The sequence below is a fragment of the Alosa pseudoharengus genome, unplaced genomic scaffold, assembly GCF_046254945.1.
Source record: "Alosa pseudoharengus isolate Yale_2024_CS ecotype anadromous, Long Island Sound unplaced genomic scaffold, YU_APseudo_1.1 YU_APseudo_1.1_scf_18, whole genome shotgun sequence".
Lineage (NCBI taxonomy): Eukaryota > Metazoa > Chordata > Actinopteri > Clupeiformes > Clupeidae > Alosa > Alosa pseudoharengus.
Genome location: NW_027468650.1, coordinates 24817843 through 24843941, shown reverse-complemented (window position 1 = coordinate 24843941; position 26099 = coordinate 24817843). Strand labels below are relative to the sequence as shown.

Sequence of the window (26099 nt, the reverse complement as noted above, 5' to 3'; positions counted from 1 at the left end):
ATGACATTTACTGAGAGAAAAAAAAAAAAGTATGTGTGTGTGTGTGTGAGAAAGAGACTGTATATCTTGTTATTGCTCTCTAACTCATTTAACAGCTACGTGACTACATGCAAATACTATGTAACCGCATGCACGAATGAAAGTAGACATAGAACCACAGCCTTCCTATTTGTGTGGAAATAGGCTGGACTAGTCCACAGAAATCTTTCCACACTGTTAAAAACAATCTGTACAGAGTACAGTATATATAATTCTCATCACATTTACAATTATTCATTCAGCAGACACTTTTATCCAAAGCGACTTACAAGGGCCATTCTCATCAGAGCAACTCAGTATGGTGGCCGACGGGTGCGAACGACCTGCAATTTATGACAACACATGCAAATAGACAAAACACAAGCAACTTAAGAAAACATAATCAATTTGACAACAAAAAAAGTGCATAGCCTATCTATCGTCCTGCAGGCGGACTAAACCATTTCGCACTTTAGCAGGGTGTGTGTGTGACTTTAGACAGTCTTCACTAGATTTTATATACAAAATTCAGTCGGTCAGTCTTCCCCCTTGAAGCCCTAGTAATCAGTTCCACTTTCCCCCCCAGTCCGACGCCCCTGGAGGAGGCAGTTATGTTTATGAGCCGATATGCATGACATTTTGTAACTTTCACGTCATTTTCATACGCTTCTTATAGAATATTCCATTTGCATTGTGCAGAGTGTTGTACAGTTGTCCAATGGACTCAAGTAACTCACATTCTGAGTAAATTAATCAGAAAACACTGTACTCTTATTCTGTGTAGGCTAGGCATATGGGTTAGTCTTAATAATTAATAGGGTAGGCCTACTGTAGGCTAATATTGCGGTCCATGTAAAAATAGCTGCCAATTACAAACACACATTTTTCAAATAAGCTCAAAGAACATTTTTCATATGGTCTTTGGCCTCTGCAAAAACAGGTTGAGGAGAAACTTAACACATGCCTAATTATTCATCTTTATAAAATGTCAGTAGGCCAAGGCTACTCTACAGGTGTGCCATAGTGACGGCCATCCTATACCCTTTTATGTGAAAATGTACATCTTCTCTTATTACAGTGTCAACAAAGGTTGCTGTGCACATGAGAGTGCAGACACTATTAAATAAAGCCTATGATATCACACATTTGAGGTCTATCTTTATTGGGAACTTCATCGGTCAGTCTTTTGTCAAAATAATGACCATAGAACATCATAAAAACAAGCCATCCACTTGGCTACTTTGTTCCCTAATATAAATGGTCATTTTGTGTTTTTCCTGTTCATAGCATATATTCATCTCCTTTCAACATCATCAGAATTAGTTCATGTTGAAAGAATGTTGTGCCAATAGTCAGGACAAAAAGGTAGAAATGTAGCATGGTTGACACCAGACCACTTTTCAAATCTCATTTGAGATTGAGAACAGGTCTGGGGACCCTTCATTCATTTCCGATTTCTAGGAGCATAACCAGCAATAAATAAAATGCAGTTTCTCAATTCCAGAGAAAATACATGTCCATATGGAACCACCAGTAAAGTTGAAATAATTTCCATTTCCCAATTCTTGCCTAAATCTGTGTTTTAAATTTGGCATCCTCTGAATCACATACACTACTCAAACACAATTCCCATAAAAAGAATATAGAATGGATTCATAAGGAAATAGTTGAAGGAAGAAAAGACCAGGCAGCTCAAAGAAAAAAACAACCGAGAGCAAATGGAGAAAAGGAAAGTTAAAGAGCAGACAAAGGCAGAAGTGGAACAGCAGTATTTTGAACTCAGCGCTTCCTCACTGCAATTATGCAGATAAACTCCCCACTGAAGAAACTGTTTGTCAGCACTCTTTGTTGTGATGTTCTGCTGTGGTGTGTGTGTGTGTGTTTGTCTTTGTGTTTGTGTGTGTCATTACAGAGTACAGAGGACACACTGATGCTCTTCATTCATTAATCTTTATTTATTTTTTAAATTAAAAGGTGCTGGTGATCTATAGGAACATTAAAAATATCCAGGCACGAGGAACACACAGACACAGGCAGACACAGCTCATGTAGTTTAAGGACTAACAGGTTCTCGTGATGGAAAATCATTTTGAAAGTGTCGTTCTACAAGAAGAGTGATACTTCTGAGGAGTTTACGGTATACTTTTGGAGCTATAGCCCTTGGACAGAAGGAAACAGCACTCTTGTAGTCTACACAATGATGTAGGCAACATCTCTACATGTTAAGGATGAGCAGTGGTGTGTGGATCATCCCTTACTCATTACGGATGTGCACAAAACCATTTGCTCTACAGAAATAACACCACACACGTGTTTTGAACACTGGAAGACTATGACAAGCAGCTCAGGGAAAACACTGTGGTAGACAGTTAGGTAAACAAACAGTAGGACGGTGAGAATGTGCTGACAGACCCCTAAGGGTGCAGTAGGTGGGATGCATATAATAAGGGAGGTTAGGCCCTCTTTTCACAGATCATGGAGAACCTCCAGGATGGTGGCAATGGACCAGGCCTGGGTTTCACAACTGAAAGGACAGTACTGTCCATTCTCATTGGTCAGTTCTGGCAGACCCTTCCAGGGAGATCTGATGAAAGGGGGAAAAAACATTATAGAATTGTCAGATTTACAATGCATCAACTAAAAAGGAAGATTGACTGAAATACTATGATTATTATCTGATTGCAATCTGGTAAAACATAATGAGTGTTAACTCAAAATCTCCATAACCCAGAAGATAAATGTGATTTACTTAAACTGATTTCACTTGGGTTTGAAAAAAAAAATGAAATCACTGCTAAATCATTAATTCTTTGGGATCAGATGAACCAGTACCTTTCCAAGTGGACGTAATGCCGAGACAGTACATTCTTCACTAGATACACTGTCTTGTCGTGGGCTTCCTTGCCCAGCTTCTTTGCAAAGTACAGTTTAGCACGGAGGAAATAACCAACAGGCCAAAGCCATTCCTAAAAAAAGCAGAACACATGAAACACTTATCTACCATACCACACACATTTTGTAGATTACAAAGAAAGAACATAGTGCTTACTGGTCCTTGATGGTAGTTGAAACCTCTAGCCAAATTGTAATTGTCATTGTCCAGGGCATTGTCATATACACCGCAATACACCATGTCACTAAAAAGAGAAAAAGCCAGTTAAGAAAAGTTGGATGACAAGGAAAATAAACCTTTTACGTGAGGAGGGGTGCAGAGCAGAACATCTGACACAGCTGGTATCAGCAACACTCACTCAGGATCCAGAGTCTTCATTCCCAAAGGACCCAAAAGCTTCTTCTCAGCCACTTCTAAAGCCTCCCAAGCTCTCTTCACACTAAACAACTCAGGAGCCTGGTAGACACAGAATACAGACCTCTGAGTCAGCTCAGATTTACAGTTTCATATATATATATTAAAGCTATAATATCATTATATATTGCATCATATTCATAATTATGCTTTAATTAGTGCCCAGAAAGGACGCTGGCCCTATAGAGGGTCTTTTTGCGTTTTTGAGCCACCTGATGGCCACAATAGGCTTTTATAAAAGGAATGGCTGGTTGCAATTCAGCCACCTCATCACTAGATGTTACTAAAAACTACATACGGCAGTTTTAAATTGAGTACAAATCAAACGTCATGTGGACGAGAAAATGGATCCCTGAATGGCAAAAATAAAATGAAGAGACATCTTCGAAAGAGAATGTACCACTGTCATGGCAATCGTGAAGTTGGGCCTGAGCTGGTAGTCACACCATGGACTGGAGGCCCCATAGCTGTCCTTGTATATGCCTCTCTTGTGCACCAGCTCTGGGTGCTTCTCGTTGGGGTCTTTAGGGTCATTGGACACATAGAACATCTTTTCAAAGTTTTCCTGGATCTTTCTGTTCCACTCCTCATAGGACACAGACATCTCTTTCCCTGCAACATAGAAGAACACAGATGTGCAAGTCATACAGTTACCTACACTGTTACAATGTTATAATGGACCAAAAAAGCTAAATGCAATAAATGATACACATTATGATTAACGACATATGAAACAATATAATCTGGCCTAGTATGAATGAAGTATAGAGAACCGTTTCTGTGCAGAGAACCTACCATCCCTGGTGATGGTGACGGAGGAGTAAGGGAAGAGGCCAGCCTTGTGCAGCTCCACCACCCAGCGCACGGTGGACTTGCTGAGGCCAACAATCTCCACTGCTGATCCATCCCTGGAGGGTAACAAACCGTGACTCAAACAAAATGCAACTCATTGAATTTTGCCACAAAACAATCAAATGTCACAAAAATGAAGGGGAACTAAGAGAACCAAACAGTTGTTATAACAATGGTATCTATTTAACTACTTTCATTGATACAGTGAACTTCCAGGTTTAAGCATTATTGTGATCCAAGCTGTAGTTTCAGTACATTTCCAAAAGTCACGCAAGCAATACCTGGGAGTGGCTGGCATGCCTGTATTGCGGGCTTTGTCACTCTCTCCCATTTTGTCCATCCATGTCCCGCAATTAAATCTATTCCCACCATACACAAATCCAGTGTCTGAGTTCACTTTGGCCACGACATTAAATCCTGAGAGAGAGAGAAAGAAAACAGGTTTTAAAAGCAGTACAAAAATCAGCACTACCAGAGAAAAGAGATTGTATAAGTATATATACTCTTTTGATCCCGTGAGGGAAATTTGGTCTCTGCATTTATCCCAATCCGTGAATTAGTGAAACACACTAAGCACACAGTTAACACACAGTGAGATGAAGCACACACTAATCCCGACGCAGTGAGCTGCCTGCTACAGTGGCGCTCGGGGAGCAGTGAGGGGTTGGGTGCCTTGCTCAAGCACACTTCAGCCGTTCCTACTGGTCGGATTTCGAACCGGCAACCCTCAGGTTACAAGTCCGAAGCGCTAACCAGTAGGCCACGGCTGCCCCAGAGTCTTCTAAGTTCAGTGACATCAATTTCAGCATTTCCCAATGAACTCATCACTGTGGCAACCGCTGGCCTGTACAGTAGTTGTTTGAGAGTGAGACTGACCTTCGTCTCTCATGTTGCGGTCGATTTGAGGACCAGCGTTCCTCTCCCGGAACTCGATCCCCTGCATGTGGCGCTGCAGGGCCTCATGGATAACCTCATACAGGGGCTGGTCCTGTAGAAATGACCGCCCCCCAAGAGCATAATTAGTCAGGAAAAACAGCACACAGCATATGTGAGTGAGTGACACTTGATGAACAACTGTTTTCTGTTGAATCAATTTTTGATTCTTTTGAAGCTTGTTCATAGACATTAGGACTAGGACAATGTAGAGAGACAGGCAATTGATGGGGGAGAGACAGGGAGAGGAATCAGGAAATGACTGTGGGGGTTGGACTTGAGCCCACTCGCCCATGGCCACTTAGACCCGTACACATGATGGCTGCACCCCATGCACAAACTTTCTCTGACAGGCTCCCTGCCTCCCTTCCTAAAGTCTCAGCGGCCTCACCTTGGTCCCCGCAGGCTGGGGTGGGGAGTCGTCGGTGGGGTACATGCGCGACACGGGGCACGTGAGGATGTTGACGCCCTCGGGCACCAGGGTGCAGTAGTCCTGGATGCACTGGAGCCACCACCACACGGCGTCACGGCAGTTGAAGCGCGCTCCCACTCCCTCGCCCAGCAGGTTGGGGATCAGCCCGTGGCGCAGGGTGCCAGCAAACGCCAGAATGATGTTCCTGTGGAGAGGACAGGACACGACACAACTATGTACTACGGTTCTAGTGATCAATGGTGAACAGAAAATGCAAGGACAAATCTGGAAAGAACAAATACTTCATAACAGAACAGCTTTTTCTTTAAATTCAAGGAGAGTCTTAGTCAGAGGCTACAAAGCCCCTAAGGCAACATGGGCAACAATGTACTCTCATTTGTCTTTGAATTGAGGTAAAAGACCTAAGACTTCTTCTATGCACATAAACTGCTTATGTCTCTAAATGTTGTTCACAAATTTGTTAAAATCTGTGTGAGCACTTCAGCTTTGCCAAGATAATCCATCCACCTGAGACATGTGACATATCAAAGATGGTGAATAAAACGTGATTATTGCACAGATGTCAATTGGATTTGTGACTGAAAAAGCCCACTTCAAAATGTGCTGTTTTATCACAAAACACGAATGCCCCTGATATCAAGTTTTGAGGGATCGTGCGATTGGCATGCTGACTGCAGGAATATCCACCAGAGCTATTGCCCTTGATCTGAACTAATAAAAGTTTTACCAAATTTGTGAACAAATACACCTTTGTGTAAGTCTAAGATCTTTTACTTAAACTCGTGATAAATAGCAGCAAGAACTAACATGTTGTGTTATTAATTTTGTGTGTGTGTGTATTAAACACACCTAGCCTCTAGGTGGCGCCCAGTGACCAGCATGAGTCCTCGCAGGGCAATGAAAGTGTCCCGCCCCCAGCAACGGAAGATTCCGGAGGCGAAATGAGGCAAACCTGTTCAGACGACACAAGACACCACACCAGTGTATCACAACAACAGATTCAGTACTGTTTCTTCCGCCTTTTTTGTCTTCTCAATTTCATCACTACTAATTCTGTTTGTGCTGAGCTTCTTCTTATTCATGACCTATGTGTTGATCAGGGAGGGTACACATGGAACCATGAAAAACGTATTTTTCTCTTCCTGTAGAAAACTGGCCTGTGTGTAGGGCCACGCTATGTTCCTGGTATGCTATGATGTGCAATGTTCCCTAATCATCCAGCCCTGCCATTATTATGTTATGGTTTTTAATTGAAAACATAAAAAGCTAAGAATACACTTTTTTCATAAATGTGAAGACTCTTGAAGCCCATCCAAAGATTGAGTAAAACATTTCTGAAAAGCACGGTGGTGTATGAATCACCAAACATGTGTCTTGCAAGTTTGTCATTAAAACCTGAGGTGTGTTGGTCGGTCTAGACCAGTCCTGACCTGCTGCAAGGGACACACAGCACTGCTCCTCCTTCTTGGTGTTGGGGTTGATGCGGACAGGAACATCCTCCAGCGCTGGAGACACAGGGGGCAGAGCAGGGAAGCGTCCCACCCCACACATCTGCACCGAGCCCAGGGACAGCTGCTTCACCAGCGTGGAACCATTCTGCACGAAGCTAGAGAGCCATGTGGGGGTTGGGGGTGCATAAAAGAGGTGACACAGAAAACACTAAAGACATCAGATGATTACCAGAGCTTCATGAGGGTTGAATGAATGCATGAAAAAGATGAAATATGATTTTAAGTTAAAGATAAGGTGACTATGTGGTCTGAAGGGTACGGTATGTTGAAAAGTTTTGTTCAAAGTTTTGCAACTGACCCAAGTTCTTGTTTTTTACATTAACACGCTGTGGTAACTGAGGTAAATTTCCACTAAGTCTCTGATGAGTACATCAGTGCAGCCCTAGGCTGTCTTCAGAATTGCACTGAATTATCTAAACAACCATCCTGGCAACGATCCTGGCAACAATCCAGGCAAATGTCCAGATAAATTAAATTAATTCATTAAATAATTATAATTATGATATAGTACAGTACTCACTTTAGCTTCCTATACATAGATGCAGTACTTCATACTTTTCAATATGTTTTCCATACAATAATCTGTCATCTGCATTTGAAGTGAATTAATAGCTATTGAGGACACTACAGTGCAAGGCTAAGGTGTCAAAAGAAATAAATGTCCTACAGGATGGAAAACTTCTTAATCTGTTATAAGAAAGAACACTGTCAGTTATGAAGCTGAAAAGTTTAGAACATATGAAAATATATTGCAGCTACCTTGACATCTGTTTGAAGACTGAGTCCAGAGCTGCAGTGTAGGCCCCTACAATAATGGCATCAAAGTAGCGTGGCACCAGGTAGCGGGGAATGTGTTTCAGGTAACCAAAAATGGCCTCGAACCATTTGCCCACCTGTGAACAGGTAACACTGAAAGTCAGCATAGATGTCACAGCACTACTGACTTTCATCTAGTACATCATCCTCTCTTGTTGTAAGTTGTTACATTTCACATGAATTTTTAAACATCCAGGTTTTACACATTTTCTTTCTATTGCAATTACCGTTCACATACTCTACATAGATGTCTTTGCTGAAACGGAATGATTCACTAGAAGGATCCACTACATACAGTAGGTTATGTGGCAGAGTCAGTCCAATACTGGACTGTGGGAGGTGGTAGTGTAGTGGTTAAGGAGCTGGGCTAGCATGCAGTGGCCTGAAAAGTTGTGGGTTCAATACCACCTTTGTGCCCTTGAGCAAGGCACTTAACCCCCGAGTTGCTCCCGGGATAGTGGCCCTTGTAATATAATTGACATAAGTTGCTTTGGATAAAAATGTGTTTGCTAAATGAATAAATGTATATGGCCTGGAGGACACCACTGAGCCTGCTGAACACAGAGCCCTGAGAGCTTGTGTTGGTGTAGAGAGTGCATGCACTGGCTGAAGGCCTCGGCAGCTGACATGACACTGACCTCTCTCAGTGGTCCTTCTCTATTGATCAGGCGGTTGCTCACATATTCGATCATCCAGTCACCCTGACGCAGGTTGTCACAGAAAGGATGTCCCAGATCGTTTTTAGGACGAATGTCCGCCATCACAGAAATTAAACCTGCGTTCAAAATATCAGGAAATGGATAATGTTCTAATGTGAAGTCGCATAGTAATCTTTGATTGCAAAACACAGCTATTTGCTTCAGGGCAATTCCATGGAAAATTATGTTTTTTGTAACATCCATAACACCAATAAAATGTGATGGTATGGTATGATGTGAATGATTACATGAAATTTGAGCATTTGCTATTTTTGGCTGAAGAATATACATGAGAAAAAATGCACAAAAAATTTATGTTATCTCATTGAATGCCAAGCTGTTTTCGGAAGCTTTGTCCTAGAGTGCCAGCAATCTAGACCATTGTTGATGATTTTTGTACAGCCACAGCATATTCTGTGTTATAGCTATGAACACATACAATGGCTCGTTTAAAAGGTGAGACTTTAAGCTCTCAGTGGGTGCAAACCGTGTATTTCTACACGCCTCTGTTCCTGAGAAATCCCAAGCTAAACAGTGGCTAGTTTTCATCAAAATCGCTGGGGTTTTTTTAGAAATGGAGATATAACATCTTTCATGAAATATGAAGTGTTGCCTGTAAACTTTCCGGGAAGTGATCAGCGAGACCTGAGGATACTGCCACCTAGTGATAGACCCACGAAAATGGCCTGGTTTTGACCTGACGTGCATGAGTCACTGATTCGACCCAAAGCGGCAACCGAGTTACGATAAAATGTCCAGATAAAATGTCCAGATTGTGCGTTTTCATGAGTTTTCGATCGTCATATATTTCATTTCTATTCATCACAGAGTTCCCAAAATCACATATAAGGTGTGTTAGAGTGTCTAGTTTCGTAATTTAAAAAAAAAGCTAAAAACGTATTATTACGTTTTTGGCACTCAACGCATGGGAAGGAAAAACGTAATATTACGTTTTTGGCACTCAATGAGTTATCATTCACATCATACAAATGCCAAGGCATTTCACTGGCGTTATGGATGTGACAAAAAGTAAATTTTCCGTGGAATTGCCCTTCACGCTTGTATGTACCTTGCAGGCCCGCATACTTCAGGGGTATCCAGGAAGGAATGTTGTAAACACCTCCACCATTCTCCTTCTCCTCGGCATCGCAGCAGAACAACAGCGTGTTCAGGTCAGCCAGGCTCAGTTTAGACATCAAACTTGCACAAGGAGAGAAAGCATGGTTGCTTAGTTACTCATGTCATATTTTAAACAAGCCTTAACAAGTCATCAACTGTGATATTCCCATGCTGGCAGCATTGTGTAATCTTATGGTGTATTGCAAAATGCTTCAGTTGACAATTCAACACATATTCAACACAATTCAACACATGAGGACTGCCTCTACAGAGAAATTTACTTTGGTGATTTGAAAGGACATGGACCATAGACTGTATATATAGAAATATATAATATATACAGTCTATGACATGAACAGATGATTGGTTAAGGAATGGCAAATAGACTCACTACTCCAGGTCAATCTTCAGGATGCCGGGGCCCTGAGGGTCAGTCAGGCTGCCAGCTTTGTATTGCCGACTGAACTGGGCTAGGTGACCACGCAGAAGCCCCACCGTCTCCTGGGACTTGGGGTCCAAACTCACCCTGTGTGTGTGTGCGTGAGACAAGATGACACATTACAACTTGCAATGTGCAAAACCAGAGCTCTGCTACATGTTTAAGTTCAACAATGTGCAATGTATGACAATGCCTTAACCACAATGAAAAGAGTTTCTGCAATATCAAGACAGCTTGCCATAGATATGTTTCATGTATCTACCCACCTGAACACGATGACACTTCCTGGGGTGAGGTGCTCAAAGACAATCTCCTGCACAAACTCACTGCGGCCCTTGGACGTCACATCTGCCTGCCTCACAATCTTGCTTTCCTTCAACTGTGGGTGAGAGTGGAAGAGGCAGTACTGTTGTTTCAATTACATACTCACAGATCAACAGGTTACAACAGAACAGATCAACAAAATAAAGAAAATAGCCTTAGCTATTAGCCCTTAGCGTTAGCATTTGTATGCAGCTGTTATGATAACTATGTGGCTGTGGGGATGCGTGATACCTGGATGTGCTCTGTGATCTCCACGGTGTAGTTAGGCAAGCCATTGATGCTCTTCCCATCTTTAGCGTATGGCTCAGCGCTCCGCGGCATGGTGCGAGCCTCCAGAACCACCTCCTCAATTTGCCCTACAGACGGAATATTCCACTAACATCCTTACCATGCCTTTATAAGATCAAAGTATATCAAGACTCAAAGTATATCAAACTTGCTTAAAATATTCCTGATTATTAAAAAATCATTACAACTGTGCACTATTATGCACAGCAGAAAAAAAGGTTTATGATCCTAGTCATATTGCTAAGCAAACTTCTCAAATCTAGTGTGTGTTTTAAAGCAAACTTCTTAAATCTTCCAAATCAGTGTGGTAGTAAAACGTATCCTCACACCTAGTGTATGTTTTAAAGCAAACTTCTAAAACCTAACAAATGAATGTGATAGCAAAACATTGTTCATACATGTGTATGAGGCGTACCTGGGATGCACATGGATGGCACCTCGTCGCTGTAGTGATGTGTCTTGGGGTCCTTGAAGGCGGTGCGAGACACGGCCACCACGGACTGGTGTGTGCTGGAGCAGTGTCTCGTGACGGCCACAATGTCCACATCCACCTGGTCTACATACACCTGCCAACACACACAGACATGCAAACTGTAAAACATTTTTTTTTTTGTTCATCACCATTGCATTAATTGCATGTTGAATAAAAAAAATCTCACACACACACACTCACACACAACAAACACAACAAACACACACACACACACCTAATGCATGTCCTCCTGCCACACCCTATGAAAATCTATACAGAATCCATGAACTATGAACAACAGGAATCTTCCCCTAAAGCAGATATGATTTCTGTAGACCACAGCGGTCACCAGACCTGATTGAAGCCTTTGGCAGCCAGCTCCTGATGCAGCTTGTTGAGGGCCAGTTTGCCCGCTATGATTCCCGTCTGAAGGTTGGTCTGTCCAGGAGTGTCAGGTTTTGCATCTGGGTTCCATTTGGGGTAGAAGCGCTCCTCCGACACTACTGAGATCTGAGCAGAGAAAAAAAGTTTATGTGTAGGAATATTCTGTTTAAATAACCATCTTGGTTGTCATGTCAAAGATGGCTATGCTCTGTGTTGCACTGGTATCAACTAAAGTTAGAATGCTAACCAGCTAGCTTCAGATCATACTTTCCTGTAATATCACTTTGTTTCAAGTTTCAGTGTATCGAATCAATTCGAATCTTACAGAATCTTACACATAGGTAACGTGAGGCAAAGTTCAGTTTCAGACAAACTGGCATAAAATGCACTGGGTTGTTTGTTGTTCTTAAGGTCTGTTCCCTTGCCAGCACGTCAGTATAGCAGCTCAGAGTTTGTTTATTCTTTATAAAATGGCTGTAAATTATTCAACTTACTAGCTTTTTCCTCAATTGAGAAATTCTGCTATTGACACATTAACTCATGTCATGTCATGTCATGTCATGGCGTGTTCGGTAACACTTTACTTGACAGTGTCGACATAAGAGTGACATGACACTGTCATGAACATATGACACTGTTATGACACATGAACCCTAACCCTAACCCTAACCCTAACCTCTAACCTTAATCCTAACCCTAATCCTAATTCTAACCCTAACCCTAACTTGTTATCACAAAAACCGAATGTCACTGACATAACAGAAGCGTTATGTCATAAACGTTTATGACTTGTTTATGACACATTCATGACAGTGTCATGTCACTCTTATGTCGATACTGTCAAGTTAAGTGTAACTGTGTGTTCTCTCTTCTGTAGTCCTGCTGGTGTGTTTTTTTCTTTCTCACCTGGTGTGGCACCAGCTCGTCATATCCTCTAGTGCTGCCTGTGGCACAGCAGGCCATGGAGACGATGGCAGAGCTGGGGAGCGAGTCGTAAACCGAGCGGAGCTGAATGGGACACTCATTGTCGTGGGTGACGTCCAGGAACATGGCATGGGCGATGGTGGGCACCAGCGGCCTGAGGGTAGGCTGCACGAAGGAACCCACCGGCTCGCCCCCGTAGCGGTAGACCAGACGGCCCTCCTCATGGCTGTCGCCAGCACTCATGGCCTCTGGCATAAAAGAGCAAAGGCCAAAGGTGAGATGGGGCTCACCGCAAAGACCCTGAGACCCTGATTTACTGAAACCTTTTGTAGATGCATAAATAATTGACATATCCCTGAATTATGTTTATTTGTCTGTTTCTAATATTAGACAAGGCTAGGTATTATGGTATAATACATAGCAAGCAATAACAATATAATTATAGCATAGTATTGTAGCACTGTACTGCAGCAATGTAATTTTGGTAGTGATTATTTGTAATGCCTTTAGCACCTGCAATAGGTCAGCAGTAAAATTGGGCCTAAATATAGCAAAAGTCTGCTTGCAACAGCAAAACCAAAACAGCTGAAATCATAGCTAGTGGCATGTTAAGAAAACACCAAACATCCAAAGCAACTGAAAAGACAGAATGACATGATTAAACAAATGTTCTGTGTGATGAATGGTCATTTCAATATTGTTTATTATCTGGTTTGGGGACAGAGGTGTTCTGTGCGTAGGGTGGGACCTTACCTCGGATGAGAGAGGTTATACCAAGTCGCGTCACAAACACATTGTCCAAATCCTCACTGCCAGTGAAGAGCTCAGCCACCACATACAGATCAGCACGGACTTCACGCGCCACCCCAAGCATGTACTGCAGCCAGCCATAGCAACACCAGCGACAGCAGGGGTGGGGTGGGGTAGTTGGAGGGGTGTAGGAGAGGGTAGTGGTGTGGAGATTAAGGAGTGTTGAAAGAGTGTGTGTGAGAGAAAGAGTGCAGAAAGAGAAAGAGTAAGTGGGGAATGAGAGGGGGGTGAGGGTTGGTGGGAAATGGACAAAGCAAGTAAGGAAAGGGAGGTAGAGAGGGGAAGAAGAAATACAAAGAAGAGAGAAAGAGAGAGAGAGAGAGAGAGGGAGGGAGGGAGGGGGAGAGAGAGAGAGAGAGAGAACGTGCCATGAAAGTTGAGTGAGTATGGGGCAGCAAGGCAGTGATGTTTTTGGTACAAGCCCAGTGCGATGAACCAATGGAGCCCACAGTGGGGGCGTGCACAGGGGAGAGAAGCAGAGGGAGCAGAGGAAGACATTTAGGAGGAGTGGAACGAGGAGTTAAAGAGTGGATTTGGATGAAGAGGTTAGTAGAGTATTAAGATGGCGTAAAAAATAGGGAAGGGGGAAAAAAACACATAAGGCTGTTTTAGGATAACATTCTTCAACCTCAACACCCAAAGCACAATACTGCATCTGTTACTTCTTAAAGTGACATGACGATTTTCACTGGGGTTGAACATACAGAACATAGTGAGATTGATACGGTATTCTACCTTTCATGTGAACATACAAGGCTAGGACCGTTATTTCTGGTATGGGGAGAGGAGTTGATGAATCTGGGGTTTGTGTTCTAGCTGGAAATTATTGTTAAAGGATGGTCAATTTCTTGTTAGGCTGGGCCAAGTTGGTGATGATCCTCAAAACCCACAGAGCAAGAAAGGAAGGCCAGGATATTACATGATATAACATGATATCAATGTTTATGACACGGCTCTTCAGAATGCTGCTCCACGGCTAAATTTCTCACAGTCTAGAACTTGTCTGTTCAAAGCACAGCAGATGACTATATACAGTGCTTATAAAATGTATTCACCACCCCCCTTCAAGTCAGCATTGAGTAGATGCACCTTTCCAATTAAAGCATGGGGTCTGCTCTCAATTAGGCTTGCACATCTGGATACTGCAATTTTACTCCATTTTTCTTTGCAAAACTGCTTAAGGTCTGCCAGATTGGAAGGGGATCGGGTGTGAACAGCCATTTTTAAGTCCAGTCACATATTTTCTATAGGACTGGGCTTTGCCACGGCTTTTTTAGATTTACCACTCACCCATAGAGCTTTGACTGGTGAAGAACTCAGGCAAAAGTTGATGTATGCATAGTTTCTCCCATCTCAGCTACTGAAGCTTTTAACTTCTTCAGAGTTGTCATAGGTGCCTTGATGGCCTCCCCCACCATTATTCTTCTCGAATGGTCACTCAGTTTGTGGTGATGGCCTGCTCTAGGCAGATTTGCACATTTGCCATATTCCTTACGTTCCTTAATGATGGATTTCACTGAACTCCAGGGGATGTGTTTTTTTTGTATTCATCCCCTTACTTATGCTTGTCAATAACCTTTTCTTTGAGTTGTATGGAGTGTTCTTTTGTCTTCATGGTGGAAAATAAGGTAATTGACAATATACTTGTAAATAACCTTTAGTGTGTTCTTTTGTCTTCATGGTGGAACATGGTGGATTGACCAGTGACTGGACCTTCTAGACGCAGGTCTTTATATTACTATACACATTCACTGCACTCAGGCGATCTTCATTTCACTAATTGTGAGACCATTAGCACCAATTGGCTGGAACACTGTTGATTTAGATCAGTTACTTTAAGGGGGGTGAATATTTATGTAATCGCTTATTTGGCATTATATATTTTTAATTACCGGTAATTAACATTACTTTGACATTAAAGAGGGGATTTTTGTAAATGATTGTAAAACAGACCAAATTAAATTGACAAAGAGTCCATTAAAGCAATAAAAGGGAAAATATCCAAGGGGGTGAATACTTTTTTATAGGCACTGTATTATCCTGAACTTAAATCGCTAGTGGAAACAAGAACAGTGGTGGAGTACACATTCTAACAGTAAATGGAGATGGTGGCTCAGTTTAGAGAGAGAGGGTCTGGAACGGGGATAACTTTGGGGAGGCTTGTTTCAACCAATAATAGACTAAACATTTAATAGATTTTATTTTATTTGGCGTTCAAAATAGTTTCTAAATGAACTTAAAAAGTCAAAAGTCTTTTTTCCTCTCGCTTTAAGACAAAAACAGGTGCAGGGTTGATGCCGTGGGGGTTATTTACTAGCGTAGCCATTCTGTGTCTGTCTGCAGGGCCTCAGTACCTCTGATCAGGCTGGTAATCCCCAGCCGATTCACAAACAGATTGTCAAGCTGCTCACTACCAGTAAAGAGTTCAGCTATCACATAGAGATTGGGTCTGACTCTCCTGGCTCGAGCTAGCATGGCCTATAGAGTACATATATACATACAAACATACATAGATAGATACATACAAATAGGAGAGGTCAATTTTTGTTTTATATCACTAAAACACAATACCAACACTGGATCTTTTGGGTTTGGATTTGGAATCTTTCATTGAAGACAATTTAAGTTCTTAATGGCAACTTAGTTAAGAAAAAACAGGCAGAGTAGACACCACATATTCACATATTGTGGCAAACATTTTGACAAGCATGAAATTATATTTTCCCATACGACTACAGTTTTTGGTTTGCAGGTTTGCATATTACACACTGGTTCCGCAACCTAATGTAACCACCATCACCAAACAACAAGGCATTTGAAATGAGAAGGATGCCTCCCTCTCAGCCTACCTCAGCCACATGGAGTGGTGTCGAGTGACAGTTATCCAGACGAACCCCGGCGAAGTGTTTGGCGGTGATCTCGGTGTACTTGCTCATGTGAGCCCACAGGTAAGGGCAGTCCTCCGGCTTCTCGCCGTACCTCAGCTTCACGCTGTCCCCCCAGCACACCAGCTCCCTCCTCAGGTACACATTAGAGCCTGAGGCAGGAGACGGGAGGAGCATCTTATTAAAGTGCTCAATACACTACCAAAAATACTGCATTTAAAATACAGTCCAACATTTAGGGACAACTCAACTGTGTTATCAAACAGTAACAGAGGCTACCTGCTTGTTTCCATACCTAAATTGTACATTTTAATTTGAAATAATTACTTAATTTTAACCCCTAAATAAATAGAACAATTTCACATGTAGGTAAGATGTATTGCTGCCATTGTAAATTCAAAGGTCTCCAGCTGCTAGCAGAAACTGCTCTAACCTGGCTCAGCAAAGTTCCTGAGAGGGTCATCTCCCATCACCCATCCGTTGTGAGCCAGGAAGTGACAAGCTTGATCTTCCTGGTGAATCATCTTCATTTCCTGTTCCAAGGACATCTCCTCAAATGGGAAGGTGAAGTACCTGTATGAAGGTAACATAATCACTCAGAACAATATATAAGCAATTCCATGGTATATATGATTACTGTACTAGGTACAGGTATTACCTTGTTAATAAAGGATCCTTCCTAGTAACAGCCCCCAGTTTAGGCCCGTGACCAGCAAGACGATCATAAGTTATACTTCCCATCATGCAGTTGGTGGCCTTAAAAAAAAAAGAAGACACTGAGAAGACTATTTCATGGTGAGATGGGAAAAGTTGGATATTTAAGCAAAACGGCATGTCATTCATCTTGAATCATTTTTGTTTTGTTCATCCTCTGCCCCCCAAAATAGTTCCAATCAATAGTGACGTCTATGTTGCCAAGCAACGGAAAATGTCACTCTGCAACCAAATTGAATGATAGAGGTTATACTGTATGTGCATAATAATTTGCATACACTCACTTGTCTTCACATTACATGGTAACATGGTAATAGCATTCACCCTACTCCATTTACTCCATTTCCTCACTGAATTGTCAACTGTCAAATGTGACATCATGAAATCGATGCTCTACTGCTTTGAATGAATGGAATGTTTGTGCTAGACAATTCAATACAAAATGTGGAGTGATTGCTAGCGGCAAAGAGTCTGAGAGGGAATGTCCTGGGATATCGCCACTCATTGAATGCCTCTCGTCTAATCAGACATTGATAAATAGTTCCACTGGACCTACTGTAACTGTTGCATAATGACAGACTGAGGGGTTTTTTCCCACATATAATGTCCTACCTGTTCCTGATGGCGGTGCATCTCCTCCAAAAACTCCTTGTTGATCTCCTCCAGTTTCTTACGTAATCTATTGCAGCAGTCCACAACATCATTTCTGACAGAGGAAAATAAATCAATATAATTCATATTGAAGCACTGTGCAAAATGAGTCCATTTTGAAAATGAATCAACAGTCAGAGCACACCCGTTGCTGGAGCTTAAGCAGATAGTGGTGGTCAGTGGCTGTGTCCACTCACCCATTCTGAGCAAAGTGCTCCAGTGCTGTGTTCAGGTCCACAGTGTTGCCAAAGCGTCTATGCTGGGGGTCCTGAATGATTCGAAGCTTTGACTTGCCTTCTGTACCACTGTTGGCCGGTTTGTTGCCTGAATGAAATGGACAAAAAATGAGGGACAGCCGGCATGGCTAGCAGAGAGTGAGGATGACTTCTATGAATGCCCTAAGTGGCAAAAGAACATTTTCATTGGAAGCACCTTTGTGAATATTTTCATCCCTTCTATAGTTTCCATACTTCAGTCAGGACCAACATGAACAGGAAGTGTCACAGGTTAAGGGTCATGTTCTCACCTGACATCAGCAGCTTTTTAAACTGTTCCACAGCTTTGTCCACATTCACCTGGAAGAACTCCCACAGCTTGACCCGAGGAAATACATCCTTCCAAATGATATTGCGCAATGTCTGCAATGGAAGTTCAGGAGTTCAAGTGAAATTATCTTTCTATGCATACTCTCACTGTTACTAACTGATTTACTTAAGCAGGTCAAAGAGAGCGAGCATGATGACATGATTACGCTCTATCCAAAGTGTGTAACACTGCACACTGGGCTTGGATATTACAGATAGTCTAGGACTCACGCCGAGCTGCGCTTCGCTGGCGATGAGCGCGGGCATGTTCTTGTACTTCCCGTCTGCGATGTCGCAGGTGAGGTGCCAGAGGGCGCGGTCCAGCACCCATGCGGGCTTCAGGTGTGGAGAGTTCACCAGGTTGTAGCCGCACTCTGGATGCAGACGGATCCATTTGCTGTTGGCAGCTGCCGCCAAGAAAAAAAGAGACATACAATCAGAAAAAGGCCTTCAGACGTACAGTCCCTGAGGCATTCTCCATGTTTACACCTTTACCATGTTGTGTTTAATCAAACACATGGCATCTGTGTTTTGGGTTGTAATGATCTTGTCAGTCTAAAGGAGCCGTGCTTGAATGGAAGACATGAAATCAATAGAACAACACTGAAGACCTAGTATGCATGAGAATGTTAAGCATCTCTGTAAAGGAGTGTGTGTCCGAGCAGGTGGAGAGAAGACTCAGGTGGAAATCCAAGTGCCAATTACGACTTTTTTTTATTATTTTTTACTGGTAGGCTACCGGCAGGTTTAAGTGACGAACAATTAACAAACAAACACTGGACAAACAGAAAACAAAGATAGGACAATGCCCACGCTTCTAGGCCCCTGTTATAGCAACAGTACTTACGTCTTCTCTCGTCAGAGACGCATCTCTCTACTAAAGCAATCCCAGGCATTAAATAGCACTGGTCACAACCAAATCACGGTCACAATTCAATTAACATCTTGAAACAAATATTTCATCTCTTAGAAACCCTTGCGCAGCACAATACTCAGATTCTTTCTTGTGCATTAACAAAAAATTGTGCTTCCAAAAGAAAACAATAAAAAAAGAAAAGTTTGCTACAAACACCCCAGCGCTAATGAGCGCTTCCCTACGGAAGCACGCCCCAAACATTGAAAAAGGTCTTGCCGTCTGCTAACCGGCTTGCCCCCTGTACACGGAAGGCCGCCATGAAGACTGGTGAGAACATACTAGTACAGCATTAACATGCAATGACAAATTTAAGAAGTTACCTTAAGATGTTATGTGCGCGCTTGCAACCCCCAAACTGCGTTGATGTCACGCTATGCAAACAAATACCTTTTAGCACTCACCGATAACAAATATTCCATTCCTAATTCCCTTCACCACGCATCCAAACATTCAGCCCTCTGTACATACATACATTCATTCACATGATATTGGCTTGGTACAAATTACATTGTCCACAATCATGCCAATCACCCCCCCAGATCATATTAATGTAAAATGTCTCGTTTTGTTTAAATGTTGAGTCTTATTGTCCATACCGTGTCGGGAGATTTGTCAGATCAAGTGACAGGCGCACTGCGCTCTGTCACAATCTCCAATATGAAAACACATGAATAGGAATATGAATAACGATGCATTAATTTCTATTCTTCACAGAAGTTAATTTCTGAAACCAAATGTGGTTGGTAAGATAACAGAAGGGTCCATTGTGGTATTTCATCCTACTGTATACATGTCATCTATTTCTGTTATTGACCTGACCTCACATAACTTGTGGCATCATTTTTGATATTGTGCTGGCAATTGGCAACATCTCATCTTTTAACATCTTTTGCATATCCAACATACCCTGGAAATCCAGAGTTCTCACGAGAGCACAATGGAATTGTCTCTGCGAGACACTCTGGCAAAGAGCAATGATGCACGATACTTTTCCCCCTTGCATTCCGGGGAACCAGCTAAACTGATAAAGACAGCTGTCTCCTACCGGTACAGAATGTACAGAACAGAGTGTACTGCTAATGAGCACACTTTGATCAGAGGATGCACATGACCATACTCTGTTCAGAAATCAAGGTGTTGAATGATTGTCTGCTAATTTGGTTTAGTTAGCAGACCTTTTTCAATGGATTCTACTGTATGAAGTGGTGAGAGAGCCATCGGAGATGGGTGAGCCATGAGAGAGTGGTGCAGCTTTGACAGCCTGTCTGACTCTGTGGTATACATTTCACAGAGTAGAGCAGAAGATCAGCCTACTAATTTTAGATCAGTACTGATTTATTAACATCTATAGACAACAGCATACTCTCTCCATAAAACATTTTACTGACATTCAATGAAATCCTTAATTTAACAGGAGTACAGTGCAACAATAATCATTTGGGATGGCAAGAGGGTATTGTTGTTCTATTGTCAATTTGACAGATGACAGAACTGTGTCAAAAGCATCACTAAAAACACATTACAGGTAATATAAATAGTATACCATAAGATCATGTCAAGGATGGCTAACATGAGATATACAGGGAGTTTCACATCATGAAGGAGGTTATTCTCAAACATTCAGACCCCACTGGATCATCAGTCTGTGGTTTCCTTTCCTCAGCATCAAAACAATTGTCAGTGTGAGCAGGAGGATCCTAAAAGTAGTGTGGGGCCTTAAACTAGCGAAAGTGTCGAAAGGTGACTTGGCAGATCTATGCTAACTCTAGGCTCTTGGCAGGGGCAGAATTAAATGTTATAATGTCACCAGCCTCAACTTCTGTGACCCCATTCATGCTCCCTTAGAAATGTCAAAAGGTTGCCGCATTGTAACTCGGTCACGTCCACCATTGGTCTCATGTGTGCGACTCGTGCGCCCTTTGGCTTTTAACGGGCAGCAGAAGTGCTCTCCTGCAGACCTGCAGACCTGACCTTCAGACTGACTCGCGGATGATCCACATGATGTAACTCAGACAGCTGCAACTGCAACACAAGCCAGCTGCACCCTCCAGCCCTCCAACCACACACACACACACATGGGAGAGGCATGGGGGCGGGGGTCCTCTCACCAGCCCAGAGATTCACACAGTAATGTGTTCTGTCTACCTGTCCCAGTAAGCCACACTCATTGCTGCTGAGCACATCATATCCCCACCCAGAAGTCACTTCAATTATATACTGGATCGGTACTCTGACACTGTTTGGTTCTGAGCACAAGTAACATTTTTGAGGCGAGTGTTTTTTGCAAGAACTGTCAGACATTCTGCGAATGTAGTTTGAGATGGAGAAAAGGGTGGAAGGTTTAAAAAAATGTGATTTAACAATTGTGGAAAACTGTAAGTGTTCCCTTAATTTTTTTGAGCAGTGTATAACTTCATTGTTTCCCGTAGTTCCTAATAGTGGACAGTGGTGGAAATTATGTTTATCTGAATGATGCTTTTGCCCTTGGTCTCCCTTTGTATATTTCCCTGATTCTGCACAAAACAACCCAGATCAATTCTTTGCATGAGTAAATCTTCTGATTCTGACTCATTGATCATTGTATACACAACCAATCAGACACACAAAAGCCAAATGGCTGCTTCTACTCTCCAACTCACAGCAGTCAAAAGTGACACACCTCTCTGAAAGAAGACAGGTGACCGAAGTCTGATCTGGGGACCTACATACCTGTGTGATTGTATACCACGTCCGTGATGCAAATCATATTCCACTCGGTCTTCAGCTTGGTCACCAGGTTGCCCACGTCGGCCCAGGTGTACTTCTTCCCCGGTGGAGAGAAATCAGGGTTCAGCTCCAGCTGATCAGCCAGGGAGTAGCACGAGCGTGACAGACCCAGCACCTGGAGAGGTGTGAAGTGAATCATGTTGTATCCTGAAGTGAAAAAAGAAAAACTTTATTAGAAAAACATTAGGGTCACTTGGAAGTGTGTTGTATTTCTTTGCTGAATTTCGGGTGGGATTTGTATGAAATTATTTTAGCAAAGCTCCATTTTAAGTAATAGTTCTGCTATCATGCACCCATGAATCCAGTATGTTGGTGCTTCAGTGAAATATTCATAATGAATACAACTGACAGATTTATGCAAACACCAGGCTTTTCCATGTTGACAATGCAACATGATACCATGTTTGTATGTAGTGAGCAACTGGTATGGAATGGTATGGCCCACTGTGCAGGGGTGCACAAACATAGGAACACTCCGTACTCTTTGGAAGCAACAGAAACTACAAACAGAGAGAAAGGACATCGACCCATGAGGACTGTGGCCTTAATGATGTTCAAAGGCCATTTCCATCAAAGGTTCAGACAACTGTCCTCTCATACCTCAGACCTACTAACTGACAGAGAATAGAGCCTTCACAGCATTACATCGGCAACAATATTGCCGAAAGAGGCAAGTAATCATGTTAGCAAGCTTTCATTAATGTTTTTCACTGTTGGTGTTTGCAAGGTTTTTGTATGCTATTTAGCTTGAATTTCCCCATGGAGATCAATAAAGTATCTATCTATCTATCTATCTATCTATCTATATATCTAGGTTTCAAACGAGAACTCCACAATGCTGTTTTATAGTTATTTTTGATTACTTAAACGCATATCTTGAAATTATGCCTCCACTTCCAAAACATTCAAACCCTAAACACAAATCCAAAATTTCAAAACATTTCAATCATGTGTTTAAACAGGAGAATAGTGTTTATAATTTGGGGAAATGTGTTGGTCTTTTGGTAAAAGGCAATATGGCTTCGAATTTAAGCAAATATTTAAGCAATCATGAAAAAGTGTACAGTAATACCACTCATAATACCAGAATAGTATATAGAAACATAATGATTACAAAGGGTCACGGCACAGTTGATTGCTCGTGTCATTCTGATTTTGTTGACAGTGGACAGTCATGCACGCTGGGCCTCACCAGCTTCCTTCGCCACACGCAGTCTGTCTAGCCACTCGTCCAGAGGGCCCAGGCATTTGGACAGGTATGTCTGGATGGTGATGCAGTCGAGGGGAACCACCTGTCTGTCTGGGCCCACGCGCAGCACAGGATCCACCACAATGAAACCACTGCCAGTCTTCTCCTCATGTCCTCTTAGGGGGGAAAAGACATAAGGTTTCTGATAGCTGCTTTTGACTGTAGACATTTTGTGTCATACATTTCAAACAGATTTTTTCTTTTTCTAAGAGAAAAAGCATCTGGATAAACCATGCCTTTTCAAATCCTAAAATTATTTGAGGTGAAAACTTAATGATCGCACAAATGGCTATCCATGCGAGCATCCACCACAATCTACAAAGGTGATAACTGCAAGTATGTGCAAGAACACAATAATATGCAAGAAGAAATATTTCAACATGTCCAGGAGGAAATGATGTAACAGCTCAACACAGGTCTGTGGGCTGTAGAGAAAAAAGTCCCCAGTGCAAATCCAACTGTTACTTCCTGATAATAGTTTGGACACCTGAAAAACAAACTGGGACAAATCAGCGCCAACTCACAGCCCCTCGGTCCCCAAGGTTGTACTTAAGAATATTTATGCACCTTTCTTGATGCCGTCGTAAAGAGGAAAGGCCCACACACCAGTGTTGTAGTACTCGAGTCCAGGACTCGGACTCGAGTCCGAGTCATAAGCTAGATTTAGAAACTCGTGACTTGACTTGGACTTGAGCACTGAATGACTTGACTTGGACTTGACTAAGACTTGAACACTGGAGACTCGAACCTGGACTCGGACTCGAGGCATAGTGACTTGACTACAACACTGCCACACACTCACCCATGGCTGAAGTAGTACTGGTAGGAGCCCGCTACCTCCAGGTCGAGCTTGCAAAACTTGTCTGAATCGTCCTCACGTCCTATTGGGTTGATCCAGTCTAGGGCATGGAACTTCAAACGATCAAACTTCTGCCCCTCTGGAGGGTAGTTGGTGTAGACCCGTACATGCTTGCCCTGCAGCGTGGGGCCCAGTCTGAACTGGAGCTCAAAGCCTGGTTTAACACAAATAATGCACAAGTAATCATTACAGTCCACAATACAATGCACGTAGGGTGCAGCAGCAAGTTATTATAGCAATTCAGAGAAACACGGAGGGATGATATAGAAATGAATATCACTTTTATTTATCTATGACAGGGCAAAAAAAACCACTTCTTACAAGAAAGTACAAGTACTCTTCTTGACCACAGAGAATGACAGACAGTATACAGGACCAGCCTGAGAATGCTTTTGTGCTGCTCGTCAACTGTGAACTTTTGTTGAGATAAACGGTGACCTTGTACCTCTGTAGCACAACTATGCTACAGTGTCCACACCAACGTGTTGAAACTATGACAGAGACAACAGTGAGTGCACAAGCCCCCGTTACAGTGCTATAAATAGCTATATTTTAACCATGACATTTAGGCAAATGGCAAAGGTACATTGCTTTCTGGCACGGACTACACGGACACATCTGCAGAGAACATCACTAAAAGACATAATCTATAACTAAAATTTGCGGATATATTTGAAAACCCTTTCCCCATACGCACGCAGCTTATTTCTATGACCAGTGACAGTAATTTAGGACACCAAATATGCAACACTGGTTGTAGTACTTTTCCCTACACTTTACTCAGTTGTGACATGAAGTGCAGGGTGCACTAATCGAGGTGATTATAACATGCATATCGTCGCCTACCTTGCTCCAGACGAAATAGGGTCCTCTCCAGCCGCTCCATGTCATTCAGAGTCAGAACTCTGGTGTGTTTTGTAAGGACCATTTTGGGTTTCCTTTTTTAGGATGTCCTTTGCATACGGGGACTGCAGCCTCTGGATTCCGACGTAGGCTACCACCTTCTAAGAAAAATAGAGCATTGCTATAGGGTAATTGCACAGTGTAAACAACGTGTTGACATGACATGCAGAGTTATATAGCAAGAGGTAGGCTACTGATACGCCCCCTCAGTCATCTAACAGTTTACAAGCTATCGCTACAGTAGTCAGAGGCTGTCTTTGTACTGGGCATGGGCTACTTCGTCCATCCAGTAGCCCCCATTCGGAACAGCAAGCCACTGCACAAAACTGCGTTTGAAGCAGGCTTCCAACCAACCCAACCAACATACCCCACATAACTATATTACGTAACGATAAAGAACAAAGACGGACAGAAGAAGAGAAGAAACATTTTCCTGCAACAGGCATTGCAGGAGCTGTCAGCCTACCGCTTAACGCTCACCATCCACTTGTCTCAAGCCTTTGCAAGCGACCTGCATCACATGGGAAAACAGTTCTACAACCTGAAGTAGGCGTCTAATAAGGCTAGGAATCCAACGCGGGGTCATCACACTCTAATGTCCCTTAAATAGACAGCATCATCGTGCGAATTTGGTAGGCTATCTGTCCATCCTGGCATAAGTGCAATGAAACAATGCTAAATCGCGCTCTTTCCTGATAATGACAGCCGATATAACACAATTGTGGCTGTCAGGCAAGCCCTTGACATATCTATAGTCGACAAAAATCATATTCGACCTACTTTATTGGGCTATACAATAGAGATTTCACCTCTTCCGTGTTGGTTCCTTCTCCCGTCTGGCCAGACGCTGCAGTGGGGGAGGCGTGGCGACGGGATATGTGCACATTGGAGCATTTACCCTTCCCCTTCCGCATGTTGCAAAAGTGGTGCAGTTATGCTTGACGAGAAAGCGGGTAATCTACACGTTATATAATCTACACAACTACCTTGTCGCAGTGAGATGGGTATGCTAAATAAGATTAGCCTATTTCCATGATGCATATACTAGTCTATCTCTTGCTCTGTCTCTAGGCTACTGATGGACACAGGGTAGGCCTACTGTATGCTCTCAACTCTTTTCCTAATTTATAAGTGGCATACAAAGATCCCCAGGAGGTAAGAGGCATACAACAAAACAGAACGACCGGAGGAGGGAGGAAGGGGGATATCTGAACTAGACCATCTTTATATATTTTAGCAGCCCG

The 26099-nt window shown here is 42.6% G+C and overlaps 1 protein-coding gene across 4 annotated transcripts; it reads right to left on the bottom strand.

Annotated features, from left to right (window-relative positions):
- Window positions 1–1949: 1949 nt before the first annotated feature.
- On the bottom strand, window positions 1950–25772 carry LOC143131225 (glycogen debranching enzyme-like). 4 transcript variants are annotated; one of them, XM_076290712.1, is made up of 33 exons: window positions 25665–25772; window positions 24799–24956; window positions 23896–24106; window positions 23037–23209; window positions 21788–21991; window positions 18394–18569; window positions 18105–18216; window positions 17776–17902; window positions 17540–17633; window positions 16872–16969; window positions 16647–16786; window positions 16178–16365; window positions 13272–13395; window positions 12501–12766; window positions 11565–11720; window positions 11154–11304; window positions 10682–10806; window positions 10393–10505; window positions 10079–10213; window positions 9638–9768; window positions 8509–8645; window positions 7814–7947; window positions 6974–7149; window positions 6393–6495; window positions 5502–5727; window positions 5054–5165; window positions 4459–4594; window positions 4121–4233; window positions 3726–3937; window positions 3270–3367; window positions 3068–3155; window positions 2851–2984; window positions 1950–2602 (listed from the first exon to the last, which is right to left on the bottom strand). In XM_076290712.1, the coding sequence occupies exons 2-33, from the start codon at window positions 24878–24880 to the stop codon at window positions 2485–2487; spliced, it is 4593 nt and encodes a 1530-aa protein (XP_076146827.1). In that variant the 5' UTR covers window positions 24881–24956; window positions 25665–25772; the 3' UTR covers window positions 1950–2484. The 4 variants fall into 4 exon arrangements, with proteins under 4 accessions (XP_076146827.1, XP_076146826.1, XP_076146829.1 ...); XM_076290711.1 differs by having other exon boundaries at window positions 25636–25736; XM_076290714.1 differs by having other exon boundaries at window positions 24799–24953; window positions 25665–25688.
- Between the last annotated feature and the right edge of the window lie 327 nt (window positions 25773–26099).

What these genes read in the sequence shown, in the direction of transcription:
- LOC143131225 (XM_076290712.1), bottom strand. Translation starts at nt 24,880, where the DNA reads ATGGTCCTTACAAAACACACCAGAGTTCTGACTCTGAATGACATGGAG. An exon ending in ACGAGCTGGTGCCACACCAG is followed by an intron (nt 11,721 to 12,500) that starts GTGAGAAAGAAA and finishes TTCTCTGCTCAG; the next exon opens with ATCTCAGTAGTGTCGGAGGA. An exon ending in GGGCGCCACCTAGAGGCTAG is followed by an intron (nt 5,728 to 6,392) that starts GTGTGTTTAATA and finishes TCCTCTCCACAG; the next exon opens with GAACATCATTCTGGCGTTTG.